The sequence below is a fragment of the Neofelis nebulosa genome, chromosome 9, assembly GCF_028018385.1.
Source record: "Neofelis nebulosa isolate mNeoNeb1 chromosome 9, mNeoNeb1.pri, whole genome shotgun sequence".
Lineage (NCBI taxonomy): Eukaryota > Metazoa > Chordata > Mammalia > Carnivora > Felidae > Neofelis > Neofelis nebulosa.
Window position 1 is genome coordinate 131,414,207 of NC_080790.1, and position 22,852 is coordinate 131,437,058.

Consider the following 22,852-nt stretch of genomic DNA (forward strand, 5'->3'; position numbering starts at 1 on the left):
GGTCACAAGGGAACACAAGCAAAAGTTCTCTAGACTCAGTTTACTCTAACACAACTTGTATGCCTGAAGAAAGCAAGAGAACAACCAGCAAGTCGTTCTTTGTGTGTGCTTGAGAAATGGGTCCAGTATGGACATAAGCGCATGTATTTCGATTCTAAGACCTGGGGGGGGGGGGGGGGGCAGGGGGCACGAGGGCAAGCGATTGTTCAAATGAGAACTCTCGGGTTTAGAGCAGAAACTAACCAGAGACATACGCGACCGGTGGGGGGGAAGACAAAAAAAAAAACATCCGAAATTTATTCTCCAACAACACAGGGGTTTCTCCATAGATCATACATTCACAAGGCATTGTTTGCTTGACAGTAAGAAAGCCTCTGGTGTTCTCTGTCACAATATCCACTTCACAGTGTAAACAGGTACAAGTTATTGTGTCCCACTTACAATTCCAGGAAGAAAGGCACAATGTGGCAACAAAAAAAAAAAAAAAAAAAAAAATTTTTTTTTTTGGATCCTAAAGTCAGGTGCAATAACACAAACTTTTGATAACAGTCTTGATCTACTTTTCCACATGAAGGAGACTTCTCCACTCAGAAATTAAGGTCTTTCTTTCTCCTTCCTTGTTACACCATTAGAGCAATGTGCCCTCATTTGCTTCATATTACATATACAAACAGGGGGAGGGGGAGTTTACAACAAAGAACCATAAAGAGAATCTTAAATGTCCAGTCACTCCCACCATACATCAACTCAGGTTGAAGACAGGGCGTCAGAACACTTCAGCGGTCATAAAATAGGAAAATAGAGACTATGGCTACAAAAATAAAAATAAATGAGGTAGATAAATTAAAGCTTTCACACCCATGACTTGCCTGTTCGTAGCCTTCATGCAATACTCAAAAACAATCTTCACAATTACTTGGCATTTAAGTTGCACCAAGGACATTTTTGTACAAATTAGTATGTGTACCTATAAGAAACATGCCCTTCCATGAGTTTCTTAAAGAATGGAAACCCCGTTCCACAGAGTAGGCACTGGCGAACCAAAATAAGTCACCTGAGGGTCCCTGCGAAGGCCACCTCTCCTGCTGGTTCAGGAAGGAGGCATTTGCAAAGCATAGGGAGTACATTGGCACTCTCGGGGTTCCAACTGAACTGTATTTAAATAAGCAGCAACACGCATTGACTCCCTAAGGACAAAAATCAGTCCATTTGAGGGCATTCTATTTAAGGTTCCAAGGTTGAAGGAATTTTGGAATTCGTTTGACAACCTTAGTTAAAAAGAAAAAAAAAAAAGTACATTCAGGGAAAAAAAACAAAGGATGGGTGCAGGGTTGGGGGTTATACAAAACAGGTCCCTAAACAGATGCCAGATCTTGTCCGTGTACCCGCATACAGACAGTCACTGGGGAAGTATACAGCACCCCCCACAATTAGGCTAACAGTTGCCTTTTCCACTGTGGTTCAGTAAGTTCCAACTTGAAACAAGGGGATCGTCTTTGGAAATAGTTACTCTAGGTTGTACAAAGGTTTTATGTATACAGTTTGTCGCAAGTAACAAAGCTACTTTGCAAGACCCGCTTCTTTCCAAAATTAAAAAAAAAAAAAAATTCTAGTCTGTTTTTGTTTTAGTATGCATTTTTTCTTTTTTAGTTTTTTTTTTGTTTTTCAATTTTTTCTTTTTTCGATTTTTCTTTTTTCAATTTTTTTTTCAATTTTTTTTTTTTTGCAAAGCAGCATAACATCTGATTGTAGGATTTGCCTGAGGTTGTGATCTCACACTGTAAACATCATTTGCACATCAGTAAGAAAACAAACAGGAGGGGATGGGTTCTTTTAAAAAGGAGGGGGGGGGGGAAGTATAGTTGGGGAGGTCATTCTGCCTCTGCATTTCTCCCTCAACCAGGGATCCCTCCAGGGAGCTTAGCTGACTGCAATCTTGTTTTCTTCCAGGAAGTGAGGGAACTGGTGTTTGGGGACACCGTCAGCAGCACCCGGTTTTTCCACTTCGGCACCGAGGGCAGACTGGGAGCCGTCCATCTTGGAGATAGTGGTGTTGTTCACAATGGAGCTAGCCCCCAGGGAAACTGGGAGCGCGGGGATGCCGCCACTCTGGATCACGGAGATTTCGTTGGTCTTCATGGCCAGACCTCCATTGAGCATGGTGGTGTACTGGTTCCACACGATGGGGTCCACGCTCACCGAAGGGGCCAGGATTTCCTTGGGAAACATCTCGGGAACTCTCTTCCCATCAGTTCCTAACAGAGCCATGGTGTTCTCGATGGCCAGCTTCCTCCCTCGGCGTGCAGAACTGTTGTTGGCTCCGTGCGTCATGTAGTGGACCTGTGGGAACAGGAACAGAGAGGTTCCCACCAAAACGGGGACTTGACGGAATGCATGCTGGCAAGCCAGTCGGTGTGCATGTGGGTTTGAACTTAATTTAAAAAATCCAGATTATCTGTCCTCTCGTCTTGGGGTGGGGGAGGGGAGGAAGCGGCGGATCTGGCAACCAGGGGCCCACATTCCTGCCTAGAGGCAAGTAAAGCCCAGCGAGGCAGGGCCACAGGCTCCAATTCTGTCCCCGTCCCACCGATCCAGGGTGCACCTACAGGAACCCTTACTATGTGTCAGGCTCAAATACTAGGATACTATGTATCCTCTCAAGTGCTAGATTTAAACCTTGTGAATTACAAACCTACACATTTGTGCAGAAGGTAACACACTTACACACGCGGAGTACAAATAAAATGGGGGGAAATGTAGGAGACCAGTAGGTTCCATCCATGCCAATATCCTGGTTCGTATCGGTTACATCATAGTTTTCGCGAAATTCTACCACTGGGGGAACTGGGCAGAGCGTGTAAGGATCTGTGAATTCTCACTGCACGGGAGTCCACCGTTACCTGAATAAAAAATGTGAGTTAAAAAAATAACTCTGGAACAGAACAGATGCTGCCCTGATGATGGCACGGACAGACCAGATACACAGGACGTCAATGATCGTCATCACTACTCCAGAGTAGTGAAAAGTCTGGCTTTTGAGTTTCTAACTCCCTTTGAGCTTCTTCAAAAAGAGTCGGAAGAGGGGTGCCTGGGCCGCTCAGTCAGTTAAGCGTCAACTCTTGATTTCGGCTCAGGTCATGATCTCACAGTTTGTGGGTTCAAGCCCTACATCAGGCTCTGCGCTGACAGCTTGGAGCCTGCCTGGGATTCTCTCTCTCTGCTCCTTCCCCACTGTCTCTCTCTCTCTCTCTCAAAATAAATAAACCTAAAAGAGTGGGGAGAATGTGATGGGCACTAGGTTTCTCAGGTGCCCCATTTCAGCTTTCCTGACATCCTGAGAAGTTAGTAGTTATCTGGCCAAGTGCGCTCAGAAGTGACCTGCTCTTAATCGCTACAAGCTGTTAAGATGTTCCAGGCATAATTTGAAACATTTAGGAATAGAATTCATTTAATCTTTAGGAGCACTCTGAAGTTGTCACTACCATTGGTGAGTCATGGGAAACTGGGAAACTGAGGCACAAGGACCCATCTGCCCAAAGCCACTTGTGCAGAGAGAAACAACAACAAAACAAAAACAAAAACAAACACAGCAGCTCCAGACCTTCCCTGGGCTGATCCCGGGGCCTGTGAAGTAATTTAAGCTTTCTGTTTCTAGAAGTTGGTATTAGAAATGAAGTTACTTCATGCTCCTTACCTAGTCGTTTTCACCAACTAAAAAATTAAAAGAATATAGCTTGGGGGCACCTGGCACCATCGACTTTGGCTCAGGTCATGATCTCATGGTCCGTGAGTTTGAGCCCCGCACCAGGCTCTGTGTGGACAGTGCAGAACCACCCTTCCGACCCTCTTGCCTCCCCCTCTCTCTGCCCCTCCCCTGTTCGCACTCTCTCAAAAATAAACAAACTTAAAAAATAAATCAAAGAGGACAGCTTGCTTTTAGAATAAGTACGTTTCATTTTTTAAATGATATACGGTCTCCTTGGTCAACTTTTAAGTTTCAACCTTTATTTGAACCACAAAGAATTCAATTAGTCTACTCATCGGAGACAGGCAGAGATCCAGAGGCCCAGTTCCCACAAACCACAGGCAGGGCAAAAGGGAAAACCCTAGGTCCCCAGTTCTCATCCCTTGTGCTTACACAGGCCACGTTCAGGCCTCATGTGGGGGAGGTCTCCTTCCCAGCTCCCCAGGTAAAATCTCAGGTGGACTGTCCCAATTGATAAATTGATATCAGGCTCTTCTCCAGAAGGACCCAGCTGCTCAGTTTCGAAAGCACAGCAGATAACCTGAGGCCTTTTTTCTTTTTAACTGCACTGGCACTGGATCCTATAAATGTTTAACTCCTGCTATTTATTTCAACCTAGCAGGCTAGGAAAACAAAACATACAGGGTGCTCATCAAGTCTGGATGAGCACACACAAACCCATAAATGATTTCTCCATACATTATACTATGTGACATTTATCACTGGCTTCCAGGCTAGATTTTACCTATCTACTCGATTATTGTTGAAAGAGGTCATGGTCTGCCCCAATATTGGAGGGAAAACTACCCTAAAGTGTAACTACTTCATAGTAAGAGACAAGAGCATCTCTAATAGACCATGTGTCCTACTCCTAGACAGCATCCTTTGTAAAATGCATCACTATTCCTTGTGCCCCTGAGATTAGAAAAAAGAAAAAAAAAAAATTACCAATTTCAGGCACTGACCGTAAGAAGCATCCCAATTTCAGACATGTTGTGATGTGAGAAAACATACTGTCTAATGAATTATTTCAAGAGCCAGCTGTGAGATAAGACTATACAGTATGCCATCTGGTCTTTTTTTTTTTTTTTAAATGGTTATTTATTTTTGAGAGAGAGAGAGAGAGAGACAGAGCATGAGCGGGGGAGGGGCAGAGAGAGAGGGAGACACAGAATCCGAAGCGGGCTCCAAGCTCCGAGCTGTCGGCACAGAGTCTGACCCGGGGCTTGAACCCACGAACCAAGAGATCATGATTAAGTTGGACGCTCAACCGACTGAGCCACCCGGGCGCCCCAAGAATAGGTGTTCTCTAATCCAATGGCCTTCAAACTTTTCAAAGGGGTGAAATCTGCTTTTACAATTGAAAAGATACAGAGAACTTGAGAAAAGAACAAAAGCCCGCCCCCTCCCCCCTCCCGAGTTGAACATTCATATGATTTTGTCACAAGTTGCTAACCTCTTTGTCTTTTTTTCTTTTTAATATTTTTTAAGGTTTATTCATTTTTGACGGAGCATGAGCAGGGGAGGGGCAGAGAGAGAGGGAGACACAGCATCCAAAGCAGGCTCCAGGCTCCGAGCTGTCGGCACAGAGCCCGACGCGGGGCTCGAACTCACGAACCATGAGATCACGACCTGAGCTGAAGCCAGACGCTTAACCGACTGAGCGACCGGGGCACCCCCATCCCATCTGGTCTTAATGGAAGAATTCATCACGAATGGGGGACACCAACAGAGCTGTGCTGGCCAACGCCTAGCCCCATCCCTGCGGGGAGCCTGAAGAAACTCACCTTCAGGTTGCCTTTGGTGGTAAAGGCACGCCCACATATGTTACACACGAAAGGCTTCTCCCCAGTGTGAGTCCTCTCGTGAATCTGAAGGGCGCTCGCCGAGGAGAAGTTCTTCCCGCACCGTGCACAGCCGTGCTGTTTGGCCTGCCGGCGTGGCTGGGCCACCAGCAGAGGAGTCATGCCTGGGGACACGGTCGCAGGTCCAACAAACGCGCCAGGGACTTCGACTTTCACATAGGCTGGCTGGGCGCGGATAAATGTTGATGGCAGGCTGCTACGACCTAGTATCCAGAGAAAAGAAACCCCAGACCTTTATCATCCCGTACTCATTCCTTCTCAAACCAAAAAAGAGCTGTGATGACCACTGCCCATCGACAGCCAGGAAACGGCTTTCTGGAGTCGTGCGCCTCGGAGGCGGCTTTTCCTCCTTAGCGTGTTGACCCGCTCGGGGAGCGACAGCTCAAACGCTTCCGAAAAGTCACCACTGGGCAGAGAGGTATGGACAGGAAACACCTGAAATTCAAGCTCCTGCATCAGACGTTTTTATCTTTAAAAGGGGCGCCTGGCTGGCTCAGTCGGTGGAGCACACGACTCTTGGCCTCGGGGTCGGCAGTTCGAGCCCCACGTTGGGTGTAGAGAGACTACTACTTTTTAAAAAAAAATTTTTAACGTTTATTTATTTTTGAGACGGAGAGAGACAGAGCATGAACAGGGGAGGGGCAGAGAGAGAGGGAGACACAGAATCTGAAACGGGCTCCAGGCTCTGAACTGTCAGCACAGAGCCCCACGCAGGGCTCGAACTCACGGACCGTGAGATCGTGACCTGAGCCGAAGTCGGACGCTTAACCGACCGAGCCACCCAGGCGCCCCAAGAGACTACTACTTAAAGACAAGTATTAACGACACCAACAGGTACCCCACGATTTACGTGTGCGTTTATAATGGGTTAGATTCTTTCTCTCCCTGTCAACATTTATTAACCTGCGGACCTTACATTAGGGAGCGGGACGGGACCTTAGAAGCAAGAACTAGGTAGGACTCATCTCGGTGGCCAAGAAGGCGTGCGCCCACTTTTGCACACCTTCTCCTCCCGGAGCACTTCCCGAAGATGACCCAAGGGTCTCCCCGGGGCTCACACACAAAAGTAAAGACCAACAAGCCTGCTGTCCATCCCCGGTGCGCGTTAACCACCGCAAAGAACACGATGTGAGTACTAGGACGGGGGGAGTTATTGTCTCCCTCTACCCAGAGAGGCTAACTGCCCTAACGAGGGAGAGCTGCTTTGCAAAGATCACACTGTCCGTTTGTGACGTTCGACCCGTGTTCCTGTGGGATGACCTCGTGCCCAAAATGGACCTAAGTGAAATCCAAAGCTCTATCACCTTCCATCTCAGCGCGGCTGTTCTCGGCGCTGTCTGCTTTGCCACCGGCATCGGGAGATCTGGACTTGATGCTTTCTGCCTGGCTATTGGCGGGGGACAGCGCCTGGAAGGACGTGGTCTCCAGGACGTCCGGACTTCGGCTCTGGTACTCCTGGTCTCCCATCACCGAGGAGGACGAGTCGTTGGTCAAGCCGTCACTCTCCACCGAACCGTTTTCTCTGCTGCTTTGCCGCTGCAGGACGAGAGGAGCGGGACCCGCCTTCCCGGGGGCGTCTAGGGAAGCAGCCGTCACGGCGAACCCCGGGGAGGGGCACGCGGCCTGCCCGCTGGGGAGGGGCAGCGGGACCTTCAAGGAGCTCCCGGGGGCCTCCCGGGGGCCGAGCTCGTCGACGTCGATGCCTTCGATACGATCGTCGTGGCAGACGGCCCCCGCACCGCCGTCTTCGCTGACCATCACTGGCTCGGGGCCCGCGAAGTCACAGGGGTTCTCGGGCAGCGGCGTGTTGGGAATCTGGCCGCCCATGTGCATCCGGATGTGCTGCTGCAGCAGGACGGCGTTGGTGAACTTCTTCTGGCAGATGGGGCACGAATGCTGCGTCTTTGCGGCCGTGTTGGTCCGGTGCACCCCGAGGTGCGTCTTCAGGTTGCCCTTGGTGGAGAAGGCCCGACCGCAGACCTTGCACTGGAACGGCCTCTCCCCGGTGTGGGTGCGGTAATGCATCTTGAGGGAGCTCTGGCAGCTCAGGACCCGGTGGCAGATGAGACACTCGTTGGGCTCGGCGGTGGCCTTGTCGATGTTCTCCACCAGCTGCTGCAGTTTCCGGGTCTCCGACCCCGGCTCGGGCGTCCCGCTCCCTTGGAAGCCACCGGCCCTGGGGGAACTGTGGTGTGGCCCCAGCCCGGGGAGCAGCAGGGAGCCATCCCCGCTCTCTGGAGAAGGCCCGGGCTGCAGGTCGCCGGGCGGGGGGCCGCCCGCGAGGTCCTGGGGGTTAGTCCCCGCACAGAGATTCTGAGGGAGCCCTGCACTGGGGGTCCCGGTCACGAGGACGGGTTTGCTGTCCAACGAGAGGCTCGAGTCGTCCACGGGGACCGGCGCAGAGAGCGCACGGGGGACGCCATTGCCCGCCACCATTTTGTCGTGGAACTCGGCAAACAGCTGGGGGTTCGCCTTCACCTGCGGATGTCGATGAAAGTGCACCTTGAGGTTGCCCTTGGTGGTGAAGCGGTGGCCGCAGACAGAGCACACGAAGGGTCTCTCGCCGGTGTGGGAGCGCAGGTGGATCTGCAAGGAGCTATCGGTCCCAAAAACCTTGCTACAGTACTTACACTTGTGCTTGCAGAGGACGGCCTCGTCTTTGGGTCTGACCTCCACCGGGGACGCGTGCGGTGGCTTCCCCTTCCCCTTCTTGGACGGGTCTAACGCCACGGCGGAGAAAGGGCTCGGGAAGAGCACAGAGCCGGGGGCCTGAGGTAGCAGGGCGCCGGGAAGGCGCGACACGACGTTGGGCAGGACCCTCGTCCCGTCCGGCTTCAGGGCGAAGGGCGCCGGCCCCCGGGACACGGAGCCGCTCGTGGCGGGGACGTGCGCGTGAGGTAGCCTGGCCTGCTTCAAGGCGTCCAGAGCCAGGCCCTGGCCTGCAGCTTTCTGGCCCAGCAAGGCCACGGCCGCAGACACCTGCTGGGACACGTGGCTGCCCAAGGTCTTGAGGGTGTCGGCTCCCGCCGCGCCGGAGTGGAGGGCGTGGGAGGCCCACGTGTTCACCTGGACGCGGATCTGCTCCGTGAGCTGGATCTGCTGGAGCTGCTGCTGTTGGAGGCACAGGATCTGCTCGAGGACCCACGGGATGCCGCTGGCACCGGGCACGGGGGCCGGTGGCGCCTCGACGCTCCGCTGATTCACGGCCACCCTGGTGCCCCGCAGGGCCTGGAGGGTGACGTTGGCACTGGCCACCTTGGCTTTGGGCAGACAGCTCACGTCCTGGGACGCGGGCGGCGGGGCCGTCTCAGTCTTCAAGAACACGACGGACTCGGCCCCCAGCTTCTCCTTCGTGTCCCCCGGGCAGCCGCCATCCTCCCTGGGACCGTCCTGGCTGCTTGGGCTGTGCGGCTGGTGGCCCAGCACCGCCCCGGAGAAGTCTTCTGAAGGCACCGGCCCCTCGCTGTCGTGCATGATGAGGACGGGGGGATTTTTAGTGCAACTTTTCTTGTGTTCCAAGAACTCGGGGAGGCTGAAGAACTCTGCACAGCATTTCTCGCAGACGTGAGTCTCCTCCCGACGAGGCCTCTTCCCTGCCGCCCCAGCCCTGCCGACGTCATTGCCGCTCCCTGGGTGGTTCATTGGAGCACCTGGGACAAGAGAGAAGAAGCTAAGAATTCTGCCCGAGAAAGGAGGCGGGGCAACTTCCAGGGAAAAACCACAGCTCACAACGCAGAGGCCCCGGCGACCTGGGTCCCGTCCCCACAGGCAGGAGAGTGTAAAAGGGAACTTATGCAGGGGGTCGAATTGTGATAACCTCCCCCCCCCCCAAAAAAAAAAAAAACATGTCCCAGTCATTATACCCAATACCTGTGCACATGACCTGATTTGGAATAGGGTCTTTGCAAATGTAATTGGGGTGAGTCCCTAACCCAATGCCCGGGTGTCCTTAAAGAGATAGGGGAAAGACACGAAACAGAATAAAAGCCACGTGAAAGAGTTATGTGGCCCTAAGCCAGGATTGTGGGAAGCCATCAGAAGGTAGAAAGGAGGCCTGGAATGGCTTCTTCCTCAGAGCCTCCAGAAGGGACGGACCCCACTGATAGCTCAATGTCGGATGTCTAGCCTCCAGGAAGGTTAGACTAAATTTCTGTGTTTTGTTTTTGGGTTTTTTGTTTTTTTTTTTAATTTTCTTTTAATGTTTACTTATTTTTGAGAGAGACAGAGCTCGAGATGGGCAGGGCAGAGAGAAAGGGAGACACAGAATCCGAAGCAGGCTCCAGGCTCCGAGCTGTCAGCACAGAGCCAGACCCAGGGCTCCAACTCACCAGCTGAAGTCGGACGCTGAACTGCCCAAGCCTCCCAGGGGCCCCTAAATTTCTTTTGCTTTAAGCCATCCAATTTGTAGCAATTTGTTATGGCAACCCTAGGAAACTCACACAATTTATTATTATTATTATTTATTTTTTTTTTAATGTTTTTTATTTATTTTTGGGACAGAGAGAGACAGAGCATGAACGGACGGGAGAGGGGCAGAGAGAGAGGGAGACACAGAATCGGAAACAGGCTCCAGGCTCCGAGCCATCAGCCCAGAGCCCGACGCGGGGCTCGAACTCACGGACCGCGAGATCGTGACCTGGCTGAAGTCGGACGCTTAACCGACTGCGCCACCCAGGCGCCCCTCACACAATTTATTATTAAAATAATCCCCTTAGAGCTCTGCACCCTACTCGGGGTCTGCCTGTAAAGGCAAGTGAATTTCATGCAGTCAACACAAATGACATTGGAGACCTGCTCAAATCACAGGTGCTCATCCCCATCCTGGGGCCACCGAGAGCGAAACTGCAGTAAATCACTCATTCAGTGTGAGCAGTGCACCTCCCCACTTCCAAGATGCCAACAACGACCGCAGTGCCTAATTCACCGAAAATATGGAGACAGCACACTGTCGAAACAGTACATTTAGACGAGGAAGGCCAAGCAGATATTCCCAGAAATGCTTTCATGTTCAAGGAAGGCATGACGATAAAGACTTCAACGACCTCACAGATAATGAGAGAAGCCCCAGAATGGGAAGAGGGGAGGGGAACGAAGGGTTTCACGCCTCTCCCTGAACTTGCAACTACTGTTATATACCTGGAATTACATACATAGGATCAATTCTGGACAGTTACATTCCTAAAAAGGATTGGCCTGTGGATTTCCGTGTGTGTGTGTGTGTGTGTGTGTGTGTGTGTGTGCATATTTCTTTTGTAATTAGGCACTATTCCCTTCGGGGTTAATGATAGCCTGCACATTAAAATGCCCATTTTGGGGGCGCCTGGGTGGCTTAGTCAGTTAAGCATCCCACTCCCACTCAGGTTGTAATCTCACGGTTCATGAGTTTGAGCCCCATGTTGAGCTCTGTGCTGACAGCTCGGAGCCTGGAGCCTGCTTCGGATTCTGTCTCCCTCGCTCTCTGCCCTTCCCCCGCTCATGCTGTCTGTATCTTTCAAAAATAAAAATATTAAAAAATAAATAAAGCGCCCATCTTGGGACTGCTTTATCTGGATGCCTGGGTCCTGAGAGTAAACTACATGCTCTCATTTCCTGGCTATCCTAGTCTATGTATACCCCCCCTCACCCAACTAATTAGTCACAGAGGCAGGGCAGTATACCTCGGAGCCAGCCAACTCTAGGCATACAGATCTAAATCACACAAATAATTGCACAAATATACAAAGATCCATAGAAGTAGGGATTTTTTTTTAAAGCAACGTTTACAGCTTACAGTTACAAAAGTAAATTTTGATTCACTCATAGACCAAAAACTGCATTCACTTCTGTACGCTCTGACATGGAGACAGAAGTTAGGTGAAAGAAACAGGCTGCAGAACAGTATGTAAAACGTGACCATTTTTGTTGAAAACCTGTTTCTTTTTTTTTTTTTTTTAATTTTTTTTTTCAACGTTTTTTTAATTTATTTTTGGGACAGAGAGAGACAGAGCATGAACGGGGGAGGGGCAGAGAGAGAGGGAGACACAGAATCGGAAACAGGCTCCAGGCTCCGAGCCGTCAGCCCAGAGCCTGACGCGGGGCTCGAACTCACGGACCGCGAGATCGTGACCTGGCTGAAGTCGGACGCTTAACCGACTGCGCCACCCAGGCGCCCCTGAAAACCTGTTTCAAATGTACCGATGTGTGGAGGAAAGGCCAAGAAAGACACACATTACTTTTAAATTTTTTAATGTTTATTTTTGACAGTGAGAGAGACAGAGCATGAGCAGGGAAGGGGCAGAGAGAGAGGGAGACACAGAATCCGAAACAGGCTCCAGGCTCTGAGCTGTCAGCACAGAGCCCGAAGCGGGGCTCGAACTCACGGACTGTGAGATCATGACCTGAGCCGAAGTCGGACGCTCAACCGACTGAGCCACCCAGGAGTCCCGATACACATTACTTTTAAATAAATTGTTGCTTCTTTTTTTTAATTAAAAAAAAAATTTTTTTTAATGTTTATTTATTGTTGACAGAGAGTGCATGAGCAAGGGAGGGCAGAGAGAGAGGGAATCAGAATTTGAAGCAGGTTCCAGAGCCCGACTCAGTTTGAGCCCGGCTCAAACTCACGATCATGACCTGAGCTAATGCCAAACAGCTTAACCTACTGACCCACCCAGGTGCCCCGTTCAATTCCTGTTGCTTAAAGCAAACTAATTTATTTTGCTTCTCAACTCCTTGGGTGATTACACTCCCTAAAACCATGGGGTTTTGACAGGAGGCCCACAGTATGAAACAGGAGTTCATCTTGAAAAAGTTTATTTCTCTTTTAAAATTTATGTAATGTAGCCTAATCTTTATGAATTTTAGACCCAGTAATAGGAAGTTTTGCAAGGTGTGTATGGGTTGGGGGGGGGGGTGGGCAGGGAGAAAGAGCCAACCACCATAAACAGGTCTGGCTAGGGAAGGGAAATCAGGTTAGGGCTGATCCAGCAGCATTCGCCTGTAAACAGGTGTGACAGGGTAGCCTTCCCCCTCAGAATCTGCCTGAAACATGCATAATCATGACACCCTCATAAGGTAGATGTGTCTGGGTTAAGTGAAGCGATTACTTTAACAAATGAGTCAAGTACCCACTAATGTGCCTGGGGCACCACCCTGGATGGGACGTGGGGACAGTGCAGATGTAGCAGGTGTTCAGGGAACATTAGTTCCCCCATCTTTATCTCTAATGGCTCAAATGGTTAGCAGGGCAACTAGGTCTGTAGGAGAACAAGACGTAGAAAAACGGTCATCTAAAGCCTAAGTCACTAACAGTTCCCACTCCCTACTGTGTGCAAGGCGGGGGAGAGCTCGCGAATGAGGCTTATGTCCCGCACTACAGTTCGGACTGGGGACCTGTAGGTGCCCCATATGTATATCACACAAGCCTATTAAATACTGGCCCCGTTTACAGATGAAAATAGTCATAAATAGCTTTTGAGCACTTACTGTGTGCCAGGCATAATTCTTTATTTTTTTAAACTTTTAAAAAATGTTTTAATTTATTTTTGAGACAGAGCACGAGCAGGGGAGGGGCAGAGGGAGAGGAGACCCAGAATCCGAAGCAGGCTCCAGGCTCCGAGCTGTCAGCGCAGAGCCTGACTCGGGGCTCGAACTCACGAACCGGGAGATCATGACCTGGGCTAAAGTTGGACGCTCAACCCACCGAGCCACCCAGGAGCCTCAAAATTCTGTTTTTAAAGTTTATTTCGTAAGACACACAGAGAGAAAGAGAGAGCGAGAGCGAGTGAGCAAGCAAGAGCATGGGAGGGGCAGAGAGACAGGGAGAGCAAATCCCAAGCAGGCTCCGGGCTGTCAACGCAAAGACCAACTTAGGGCTCCCTGAGCCACCCTGGTGCCCCATCTAGGTGTGATTCTAAACAACGTATACATTATTAACAACTCTATGAGGTAGGGGCTATTCTATGTAACAGAGGGGGAAACTGAGGCACAGGAGACCTTGATTTGCCCAAAGTAATACATTCGATAAACTGCAGGGCCAATATTAAAACCCAGGCATGCAGCGCCCAGATCCTCCCTCGTTCCTACACTTCCTACCACAATATGTTTCTTCTGTTGAGACTGCAACTCTATTTCCTCTCAAAGACCCCCTAGAGAGGACAGAAAAGCCTGAGGGTCAGGTTGGCAAGAGGGAAAGGAGACTAGGACACATGCTGCCATCTTTCTACCCCCCCACCTCCCCCCGAAGCCACTTTATATATATTTTTTTTAATTTTTTTTTTTTTTAATTTTTTTTTTTTCAACGTTTATTTATTTTTGGGACAGAGAGAGACAGAGCATGAACGGGGGAAGGACAGAGAGAGAGGGAGACACAGAATCGGAAACAGGCTCCAGGCTCTGAGCCATCAGCCCAGAGCCTGACGCGGGGCTCGAACTCACGGACCGTGAGATCGTGACCTGGCTGAAGCCGGACGCTTAACCGACTGCGCCACCCAGGCGCCCCCCCCCCGAAGCCACTTTAAAAGTTAGGACACAATGTACAGGGCGGCTGGATCAGTCTATTAAGTGTCTTGACTTCGGCTCAGGTCAAGATCTTGCGTTTGAGCCCTGCGTCTGGCTCTGTGCTGACAGCTGGGAGCCAGGAGCCCGCTTAGGATTCTTTGTCTCCTTCTGTCTGTCTGTCTCTCTCTCCCCCTGCCCCTCCCCTGCTCACGCTCTCACTCTCAAAGATACACATTAAAAAAAATTAAAATAGGGGCGCCTGGGTGGCGCAGTCGGTTGAGCGGCCGACTTCAGCCAGGTCACGATCTCGCGTCTGTGAGTTCGAGCCCCGCGTCGGGCTCTGTGCTGACAGCTCGGAGCCTGGAGCCTGTTTCCAATTCTGTGTCTCCCTCTCTCTCTGCCCCTCCCCCGTTCATGCTCTGTGTCTCTCTGTCCCAAAAATAAATAAAAAACATTGAAAAAAAAAAATTAAAAAAAAAATAAATAAATAAATAAAAAAAAATTAAAATAAATCAATACATAAAAATAAATTAAGTTAAGACACAACATACTCCTGCTATGTCCAGGTGGAGCCCAACAGGTACCTCCTTCCTTACAGCCCTAATACTGGTTCTCAATCAGTCACAGCCCAAGAATCAAGTTAAAAATATTTGGAAACACGCACACACGCGCGCACACGCACACACACACACACACACACACACACACACACACACACACGTCAATTCCCAGAATATAGTATCTATCTCCACACTTTCCTAAGACTTGAAATGAGGTGTTTGTCAGGATGTTAAGTGGCACTCTTAAAAGCAATCCTGGCAATTATGTGTCAAGAACTTGAAAAAGAACTTTTTAAAAAGTTTCTCTTGGCGGGAAATACGCGGTGGTAGGTGGGTACATATGGACAGCTCCTCCAGAACTCTGGGCTACATCATGTTAGCATGAATCTTTGCGAGGAACTTACTCTGTATAACAGAAGGATACATTTCTCATATTAACAAACAGCAAAAACAAAAACCGACGCACCCTGGTCAGGCAGTAAGGTTCTGGTTAAACAAACCAGGATACAGAAAGAAAAAGGCAAAGAAAGAAAGAAAGAAAGAAAGAAAGAAAGGAAGGAAGGAAGGAAGGAAGGAAGGAAGGAAGAAAGAAAAGAAAGAAAGAAAGAAAGAAAGAAAGAAAGAAAGAAAGAAAGAAAGAAAGAAAGAAAAGAAAGAAAAAGAAAAAGGCAGGGGGCACTTGGTCCCTACAAAAACAAAAGCAGATCTATGTCATATGTGCTGCTTCAGGACAAATGCCTGAGATTGATTTCAAGGGGAGGAAAAACAGGTAGAGAATGGGATGTGTATCTGTGTGTGGTCTCATCTGGGTTTGTGGGTAGAGATATAAATTTGTACCTGGAAATTTTCTGAAAAGAAACTGAGGCTGCTTTCTAGGTCCTAGAGTATGGGCCTGAAGATTGAGGGTAGAAGAGAAAAATTTTCAATATATGCTTTTATACTATGGTTTCTTTTAAATTAGCATGTTCCTGGGGTGCCTGGGTGGCTCAGTTGGTTGAGCGTCTGACTTCAGCTCAGGTCATGATCTCGCGGTTCGTGGGTTCAAGCCCTGTGTTGGGCTCCATGCTGACAGCTCAGAACCTGGAACCTGCTTCGGATTTTGTGTCTCCCTCTCTCTCTGCCCCTCCCCCGTTCATGCTCTGTCTCTGTCTCTGTCTCTCTCTGTCAAAAATAAACAAACATTAAAAAAAAAATTTTTAAGATAGGGGGCGCCTGGGTGGCTCAGTCAGTTAAGTGTCCGACTTTGGCTCAGGTCACGATCTCACGGTTCCGGAGTTTGAGCCCTGCGTCGGGCTCTGTGCTGACAGCTCAGAGCCTGGAGCCTGCTTTGGATTCTGGGTCTCCCTCTCTCTCTGCCCCTCCCCACCTCACACTGTCTCTCAAAAATGAATAAACATTAAAAAAAAATTTTTTTTTTAATTAGCATGTCCTACCCTTGGACTCAAACAATTCTAACTCTTGGAAATTCCCAATAAAGCCCAAGCAAGAACGCCCATTCCACTTTGCAAAAGAAAATGACCGCCACCTTCCAGAAACAACAAAATACATGCATCTTAACTCCATCTTTGCAGCCACATAAACAAGCATCTTGGTGCCCAGTTCGCAGATGTAGAAACTGAGGCACGAGCAGATATAATTACGTGACTCAGGGTAACAGACTAACCAGAAGAAGATGACCAGGGATTGGATTCTTAAATACTATTTACAAGGGCACTAAACTTAGTGGTGTCATTTATTTCCTCAAACCTTCATTTCATCCTTCTATGGAGGCTTCTAAAGCTTCTTTCCTAATCATGGCTCCCCCCGCCCATTAAATTTTAATGCCACAAATATATTGTATGTGTTTATGCACCATGGGCCTTCCGAAGGCCACAAACCACTGTAATCACATTTTCTGCCCCCCACCCCCACCCCGGGGACAATATTCCCTCACTGAAAACAGGTTGTAAACCAGCATTCTTAAACTGGAGTCCATGAGGGGCGCCTGGGTGGCTCAGGTGGTTAAGCGTCCAACTTCAGCTCAGGTCATGATCTGGCGGTTTGTGAGTTCGAGCCCCACATCTGGCTCTGTGCTGACAGCTCAGAGCCTGGAGCCTGCTTCAGATTCTGTGTCTTCTTCTATCTCTGTCTCTCCCCCACTTGCGCTCTGTCTCTCTCAGTCTCTCAAAAATAAATAAATGTAAAAAAAAAAAAAAATTTAACTGGAGTCCATGAAATTGACTAAGGGAAAAAAAATGAGATCTTTATTTTCACTAATCTGAACTAAAATTTAACATCTCTTTCCATTATAAATGTAGAAAACATACCACAGTGGTATTTGCAGAACCTGTAACTTCATCATCAACAGAAAACAGGTATTTTCCTATGATATTAATGCTGTTGCAGGACTGAAAATTCTGGGTTACCTGACCAGCTGTGCTAATCTTAATGTGTTCATAAAGAAGCACATGTTATGACTATTTCCAGGTAGTTTCCTTGGTATTTCTAGGCCCTTTATTTTTTGCAGTGAAATACATTCTGTTGAGAAGGGGTCTACGGCACAAAAAAGGTTAAGCTCCCCCCCCCCCCCACAAGGAGCTAACCGTTTCCAAGAGTGATTTACAGCCTGAATACCAGCTTGCCTTCACTGTATACACAGGCTGGCCTCCTCTGTAGCGTCCATGCATTACCAGCAACATCCCACTTGGGTCTTAAAACAGCAGCTCTGAATGCATGTGTAGTAAAAAGTGCTTCCACATCCAGACCACCACCGGCAAATAACCGAATCCGTATTCGCCACAGCGTTAAGAGGGCTCGGTTATGAACAACTGCTGGGTATGCAGCACGTTAACCCTTCCCAAAAGGAAAAAAGCAAAGTTCAGAGAGATTACCCAGCAACTAGTTCTTCATCCCCCCCCACCCCCACTCCGAATTTTAGGAATGTTATCTCTCAGCATCTAGTTATCCAATAAGTTGGAAGAATGCAGTAAACCCAGCAGGGGTCCTAGATTCAATCACTGCCAAATGGATAGAAAATACTCTTACTATTGTATAGAAGAAAAGCTCATCTACTAGAAGCCAATCACATTCTGCAGACTTGAAAATGCTTCAAAAATAAAACCTCCATAATCTTGAGCAAAGCATTAGGACTCAAGCTTATCTTTTTTCCCCATTCCTATATTAAAAGAACCACAATGAGTAGATTATCTGAAGTATACACTATCTTCTACCCTCCCCCACCCACAGGATAATTGCTTACCAAAAAACAAAAGGAAATGGAGACGTTCTTTGAACCAGTTGAAAGTGCCCATTTACCAGTTTAGTTTTACATCTCAATTCAGCAATCGGAGAGAAACGCTTCAGTAACACGGCTTTAATTCAATTCATAGTTGGCAAATTAGAGCTATAATTAAGTTCTACTTGATTAAGAGCTAAAAACTTGTTCCAAACAGTCTTGGATCAAAATTCAGGGGCTCTGCTGAAAAGGGAAAAAAACAGTCAAAGAACCAAAGAAGGCTATAATCGCTGGTAAATCGTCTGAGTTTGGCTATTTACGTGAAGAGGTATGTCCCCTTTTCCCTCAACTGGAGCTCATCTTTTAGGCAAACTTGTAAACTCCATGCAGGCAGGGGCTTTTATTGTCCCCTTCCACAGAGCCCCTCCAGAACAAAGACTGACCTAGACGTGAAATTCATTTGGGAGGAAAAAAAAAAAAAAAAAAAGGATGGTGGCGACTGGAGATACGCAGCTTGTCTGGATTCAGAGTCTTTTAAAACGGTTCGGATGCTTTCTCTCAAGCATCAGAAGTACAACAGGTTAAGGGCTGATGAAAAGGAGAACTTGCTCAACTCTTCCCATCATTTTTCCAGGGCAAGAAGGCCCAGAGCGTGAGATGCAAACGCTGTTTTATTTCGAACTCTCTTCCCAAGGATCCCTTAATCTAAAGCCCAAAAAGGCACATCGCAAACACTGAACACTCATCGTGGCTTCCTCATCAAAGGGACTGATAGAAAACCCCATCCCATACCCAATCCGAGTCAGACCATGATAAAACAGTCCCTTGGATTCCGAGCATGGCTAAAACCCACCGTGAGCATGCCATTTCAACTGGGAGCTGCTGTTTACTCAAAATGAGTAAAAATGAGAACTAAAAGATAATGTACTTGAGGTCCCCAGCCTGGTAGGCGGCAGACTGTCAATTAGCTCGTACCCATCTTGACACGGTAAGTAAATACAATGGAAAACACGGTTATTTTGAACAAAACTAATTACTCATCACATTCCCAGCACACAGTTGGCTCTTTGTAGTTGAAATTATCTGAACAGGATTCTTTACCTCCACTGTAGAGAGGGAAGAAAAAAAATCCAAAAGCTCAAGAGAAACCGAGCAGGTCTCAAGGTTACACAGCTGAAAGCTATACCCGACAGGAATGCACATCTCTAAAACCTTACCAAAAACCTAACTTCATTTAAAAAGAGGTGAAGTGTTAACCCCATCTTCTGTCTCCCAAGATGGCTCCCCAACTCTTCACCCATGAGGAAGCTAGCAGAGGCTTAAATGACCAAGTACCGACTGGTGCAATTTACTTTTAACGGAACAAAAGGGGCTGCGGGCAAGTTGGAGCCCCTTTATCGCAAACTCAGATCCAAGCACAGAAAGTCGGCCTGCAACACGCAAGCTACTATCAAAGAGCTTTCCCTCTCTCCCGCAATTAAAATAGGAACTCCCAAGTGCCCTCTCCTCCGAATCATTACAGCCAGGGGTAGGCCCTTGTTTGAAAGTTGGGGATCTTAATCGTTGGTGGTTGTAATCCAGTTTAGCACAAAGGGCATTCGAAATTCTTTTGAGAAAATGCTAATTTTCCCGTATGTAGCGCGGAGTCCCCTGCCCACCTGCAGATTTTTTAATCTAATTGATCGCCAAGCTCCATTTTCCTCCCTCTAGAACTGCGTTCTTTACAAGTGGATCTCCAATTGGTCTTGCAAAACAGGACCGGCCCAATCTGTTTTTAATTATACCTATCTATGTCTCTATTTATATATATACAGATCTGTCGATACAGATCTATACAGCCACGTGTATCTGTATAGTTACACATCCATAATACACAGATAGGTACATACATCCAGGCTGCTCAAATGCAAAACGCAGCCATTAAAAAGTACTGCTTGGGGACACTACCTCCTGTCCCATGCTGGCAACCGGAGCCTCTGCAAACACAATCTAGGATCTCGAGGAATTCTTTTCAAGAATTCCAAAGACTGGGCAAAGAAGGCCAGGTGTACAGCCAGGGATCGCGCTAGCCACCGGCTCAAGTCCCCGGGGGCGCCCGTCCTTTGGCCCAGCCCAGGGCTCTGCATCTCCACCCCCAACCCATCCCACCCATCAGGTGTGAGCCGGTACCTGCGAGGGGACCCGCCTCTCAGCAAAGCGTGCTGCTCCAAGCCGGGCCTCCAGGGGGCGCCCGCGCGCAACTCGGCGGTCCGCTCCAACCCAGCGATCAATAGCGAACCCACCCCCTCCCAAATCGTGGAGATAGCGCACAGCCAGGCCAGAGATCCTAAGCCCAGCTCCGGTTAACTGATTGCAAACTCCAACCAGCGTTCGTTTAAGAAGCTACCCTGTAACAAGCTCCCCCCCAAAGGTGCCAAACACCTCGAAAAGCACCACTTGCACGCGCCCATCAAAAATGAAGGGGGTAGGAGAATGGGGAGGTCAGAGCAGAACCAGGGGAGGGGTCAGAGCCCGGAGCTCGCCCCTCCTCTTGGGAGGAAGCGGGCGGGCGGAGGGTTAACCCTTTTGTTCCAGGTGGGCCAGGCGACGAGCCTCTCCATGCTCCCCCCCCCCCACAGCACCCCCCATCCGAGGCACAAAGAAGAGTCCATCCTCCTGGGACCTCGGGTGCGCGCAGCCCTGACCATCAGACGCCCCGAAAACGCACAGCCTCCCCTGGTGAAGCCGATCTCTTTAATTTGCCCTGGAAAAATGTTATTTGCGGGAAAAAAGGGGTTTACATTCACCTATTACAAACTTGGGAAACGTTATTACATTTCCTTCCCGGAAAAGAAAGAGAAGGTGGCCAATTCCTTCCCATCGGAATTGTGGCTCAGAGCGTCTGGGCGTGCAGCGCTCACCCCCATCAGCGGCTAAGGAATTAGAAAGCAGGCGGGGAGCAGAAGGGAAGCGACCCACAAGGCCCAAGAGGAGGTTTACGACGCCCCCTCCCCCACGCGTACGCTAGAAACTTATCAGGCGACAATTTGGCGGGCCGGGACGGAGGGGCGATAGTGGGAAATCGACTCGCTCCTACAACCGCTTCGGTTAAGTGACTAGGAGGAGGGGAGTTTGCCCGGCCGCTCCCGGCGGGGCTGGGGTCCCGAACGCCTCCCGACCCCGGAGACGCTCGCCGCGGAAGCGTGGGGCGGGTCAGCCCCGGGAGCTCGCCCTGGCCGCGACCGCCCAGTCCTGGCCCGACCTCTCCCCTCTAGCCCCTGGGGCGCGCTTCTGGAAAGCCGGGCGCCCCAGAAAAGCCCTGCAAAACGCCAGGCGGGTGCACCCCAGAGGGGCGGCCGCGCGCCCGCGACCCCGGCCCCTGGGGGCCTGCACCCCTCCCGCTCGCCGCGGTTATTTTTAGGAAGTCGGAAATCAAAGATGGCTGGAGGTCAGGCCCCGAAAGGTTAGGGCGAAGATCCGCAGGCGGCAAAGCCCAGGGAGAAAAAGCCAAAACCCTCAGTAAATTCTGAAAAGGGGCAATACTGGGCCCTCCTCCCCCACCTCCTCGGGCCCTCCACTCCCCTCCACGGAGCGGGTGGCTCGCACCCCAGCTCCGGGAGGTGGGGAGAGGTCGCGCCCCCTCCCCCCGCTTGGCCCGGGAGGGGCGCGTGCAACAGATCGCCCTCCCCCCGGGGGGCTCTTCTAGGGGTGTGCCCCTTCTCCAGCCTCCTAGAAAAGCCCCCAAGGGGTGAAGGAAAAGGTGGGGACCCTCGGGGTCTTTCTTTTAAAAGCGGCGCCCGAGAGGGAGGGAACCTAAGTTACAAGTGGGGGGGGGGGGAGGTTACTACTAGCGAGGGGAGTGGAACCAATTAAGAGAGGGGCTAGGAACGAGAAGGGAACCTTTCAGGAATAAGAGGGACAAGAGGGGGTGGGGGGGGGGGGTCAATCTTACAAGAGGAGCCGGACCTGGGGGTGAAACTTACACGAGAGGGACGCGGTAAAAGTGTAAAATGAACAAGGGCGGGGGGGGGGGGATGAGGGTGACTCTCTTCTCTAGGACCGAGCCCCCAGATGTGGGTTCCAGAATCTGCGCTAGAAGCCGCTGGCTCCCCGAAGCTCGCGCCTTGGAGGGTCCCACGAACGTCCGGGAAACTGCACGCCCCCGGTGCGCGCCCCCAGCCCCACTCACCGGGCTCCCCCGTCGCCGGCGCCGCTGGGGCCGCATCCGCAAACTCCGCGGCCGGCCGCTGCGGCAGCTGCTCGCCCTGGTCCTCCTCGGAGTTGATGTGCTGGGGTTTCGCCTGCTTGCGCCTCGACATGGTGCGAGCATCGGGCCGCCTGGAGAGCCGCGGTAATTTGCCCACTCCGCCACAAATTCCTGGAGTTAGGAAATTTACCCCCCTTCGGCCAGAACGCGCATGTCCCAGTAATTATTATTATCAATAATGCATTGCGATTTATCATGAGCCCTGACAGCTGATTGGCCTGGGTCCAAGACCTCAGAGATCATTTAAATAAGCCCTCATTGATCAGGGAGGGGCGAGGCATTCTGGGCTTTGTAGTCCGGCCCTACAGGCGACAAAGGCGTGTTCATCTGGGGAGGGCAACTAATTAGCATCCGGGCTCAGATTGGCTAGATCGTGCACGAAATCGGAGGGGGACCCGTCCTCGCCCCCGCTCTCTGAGTCCTTGGAGAGAAGAATGAAAATAATTGTGTGCTTATTAAAAACTAGGCGCTTCCGTAAAAGTTTTGGAACGAGCGTGTTTGGCAGTGGGCTCCAGAAATTACTTTTGTAAGGCTGATATCCGCGCAAGCCCAGGTCGGAAGGGCTTTTCGGTGGCATAGTTTGGCTCGATTTTTACATCTACCAAAAGAAGTCACAAACAAAAAAGCTGAGATAGGACCCCTGTCTCCTTAGATCTTGTTTTTGATTGAAATGTTTAAATTGAATTTCGAGATGCCTGAAGGATAATGGAAAGGGTGTTTTATTCAACCTTACCAGTCCATCTC

At 50.0% G+C, this 22,852-nt stretch overlaps 1 protein-coding gene across 1 annotated transcript; it reads right to left on the reverse strand.

Moving 5' to 3' along the window:
* Window positions 1–317: 317 nt before the first annotated feature.
* On the reverse strand, window positions 318–22,368 carry SALL4 (spalt like transcription factor 4). The gene is made up of 4 exons (XM_058685984.1): window positions 22,031–22,368; window positions 6,915–9,260; window positions 5,533–5,813; window positions 318–2,340 (listed from the first exon to the last, which is right to left on the reverse strand). Exons 1-4 carry the CDS (start codon window positions 22,158–22,160, stop codon window positions 1,921–1,923), a joined length of 3,177 nt encoding a protein of 1,058 aa, XP_058541967.1. The 5' UTR covers window positions 22,161–22,368; the 3' UTR covers window positions 318–1,920.
* Window positions 22,369–22,852: the final 484 nt, after the last annotated feature.

Bases quoted from the DNA above. Each gene is read 5' to 3' on its own strand.
- SALL4 (XM_058685984.1), bottom strand. From the start codon at position 22,160: ATGTCGAGGCGCAAGCAGGCGAAACCCCAGCACATCAACTCCGAGGAG. The intron at 9,261-22,030 runs GTGAGTGGGGCT...CTCTTGTCCCAG, and splicing joins GCCGGCGACGGGGGAGCCCG to GTGCTCCAATGAACCACCCA. The intron at 5,814-6,914 runs GTGATAGAGCTT...TCTGGATACTAG, and splicing joins CAGCCGCGCTGAGATGGAAG to GTCGTAGCAGCCTGCCATCA.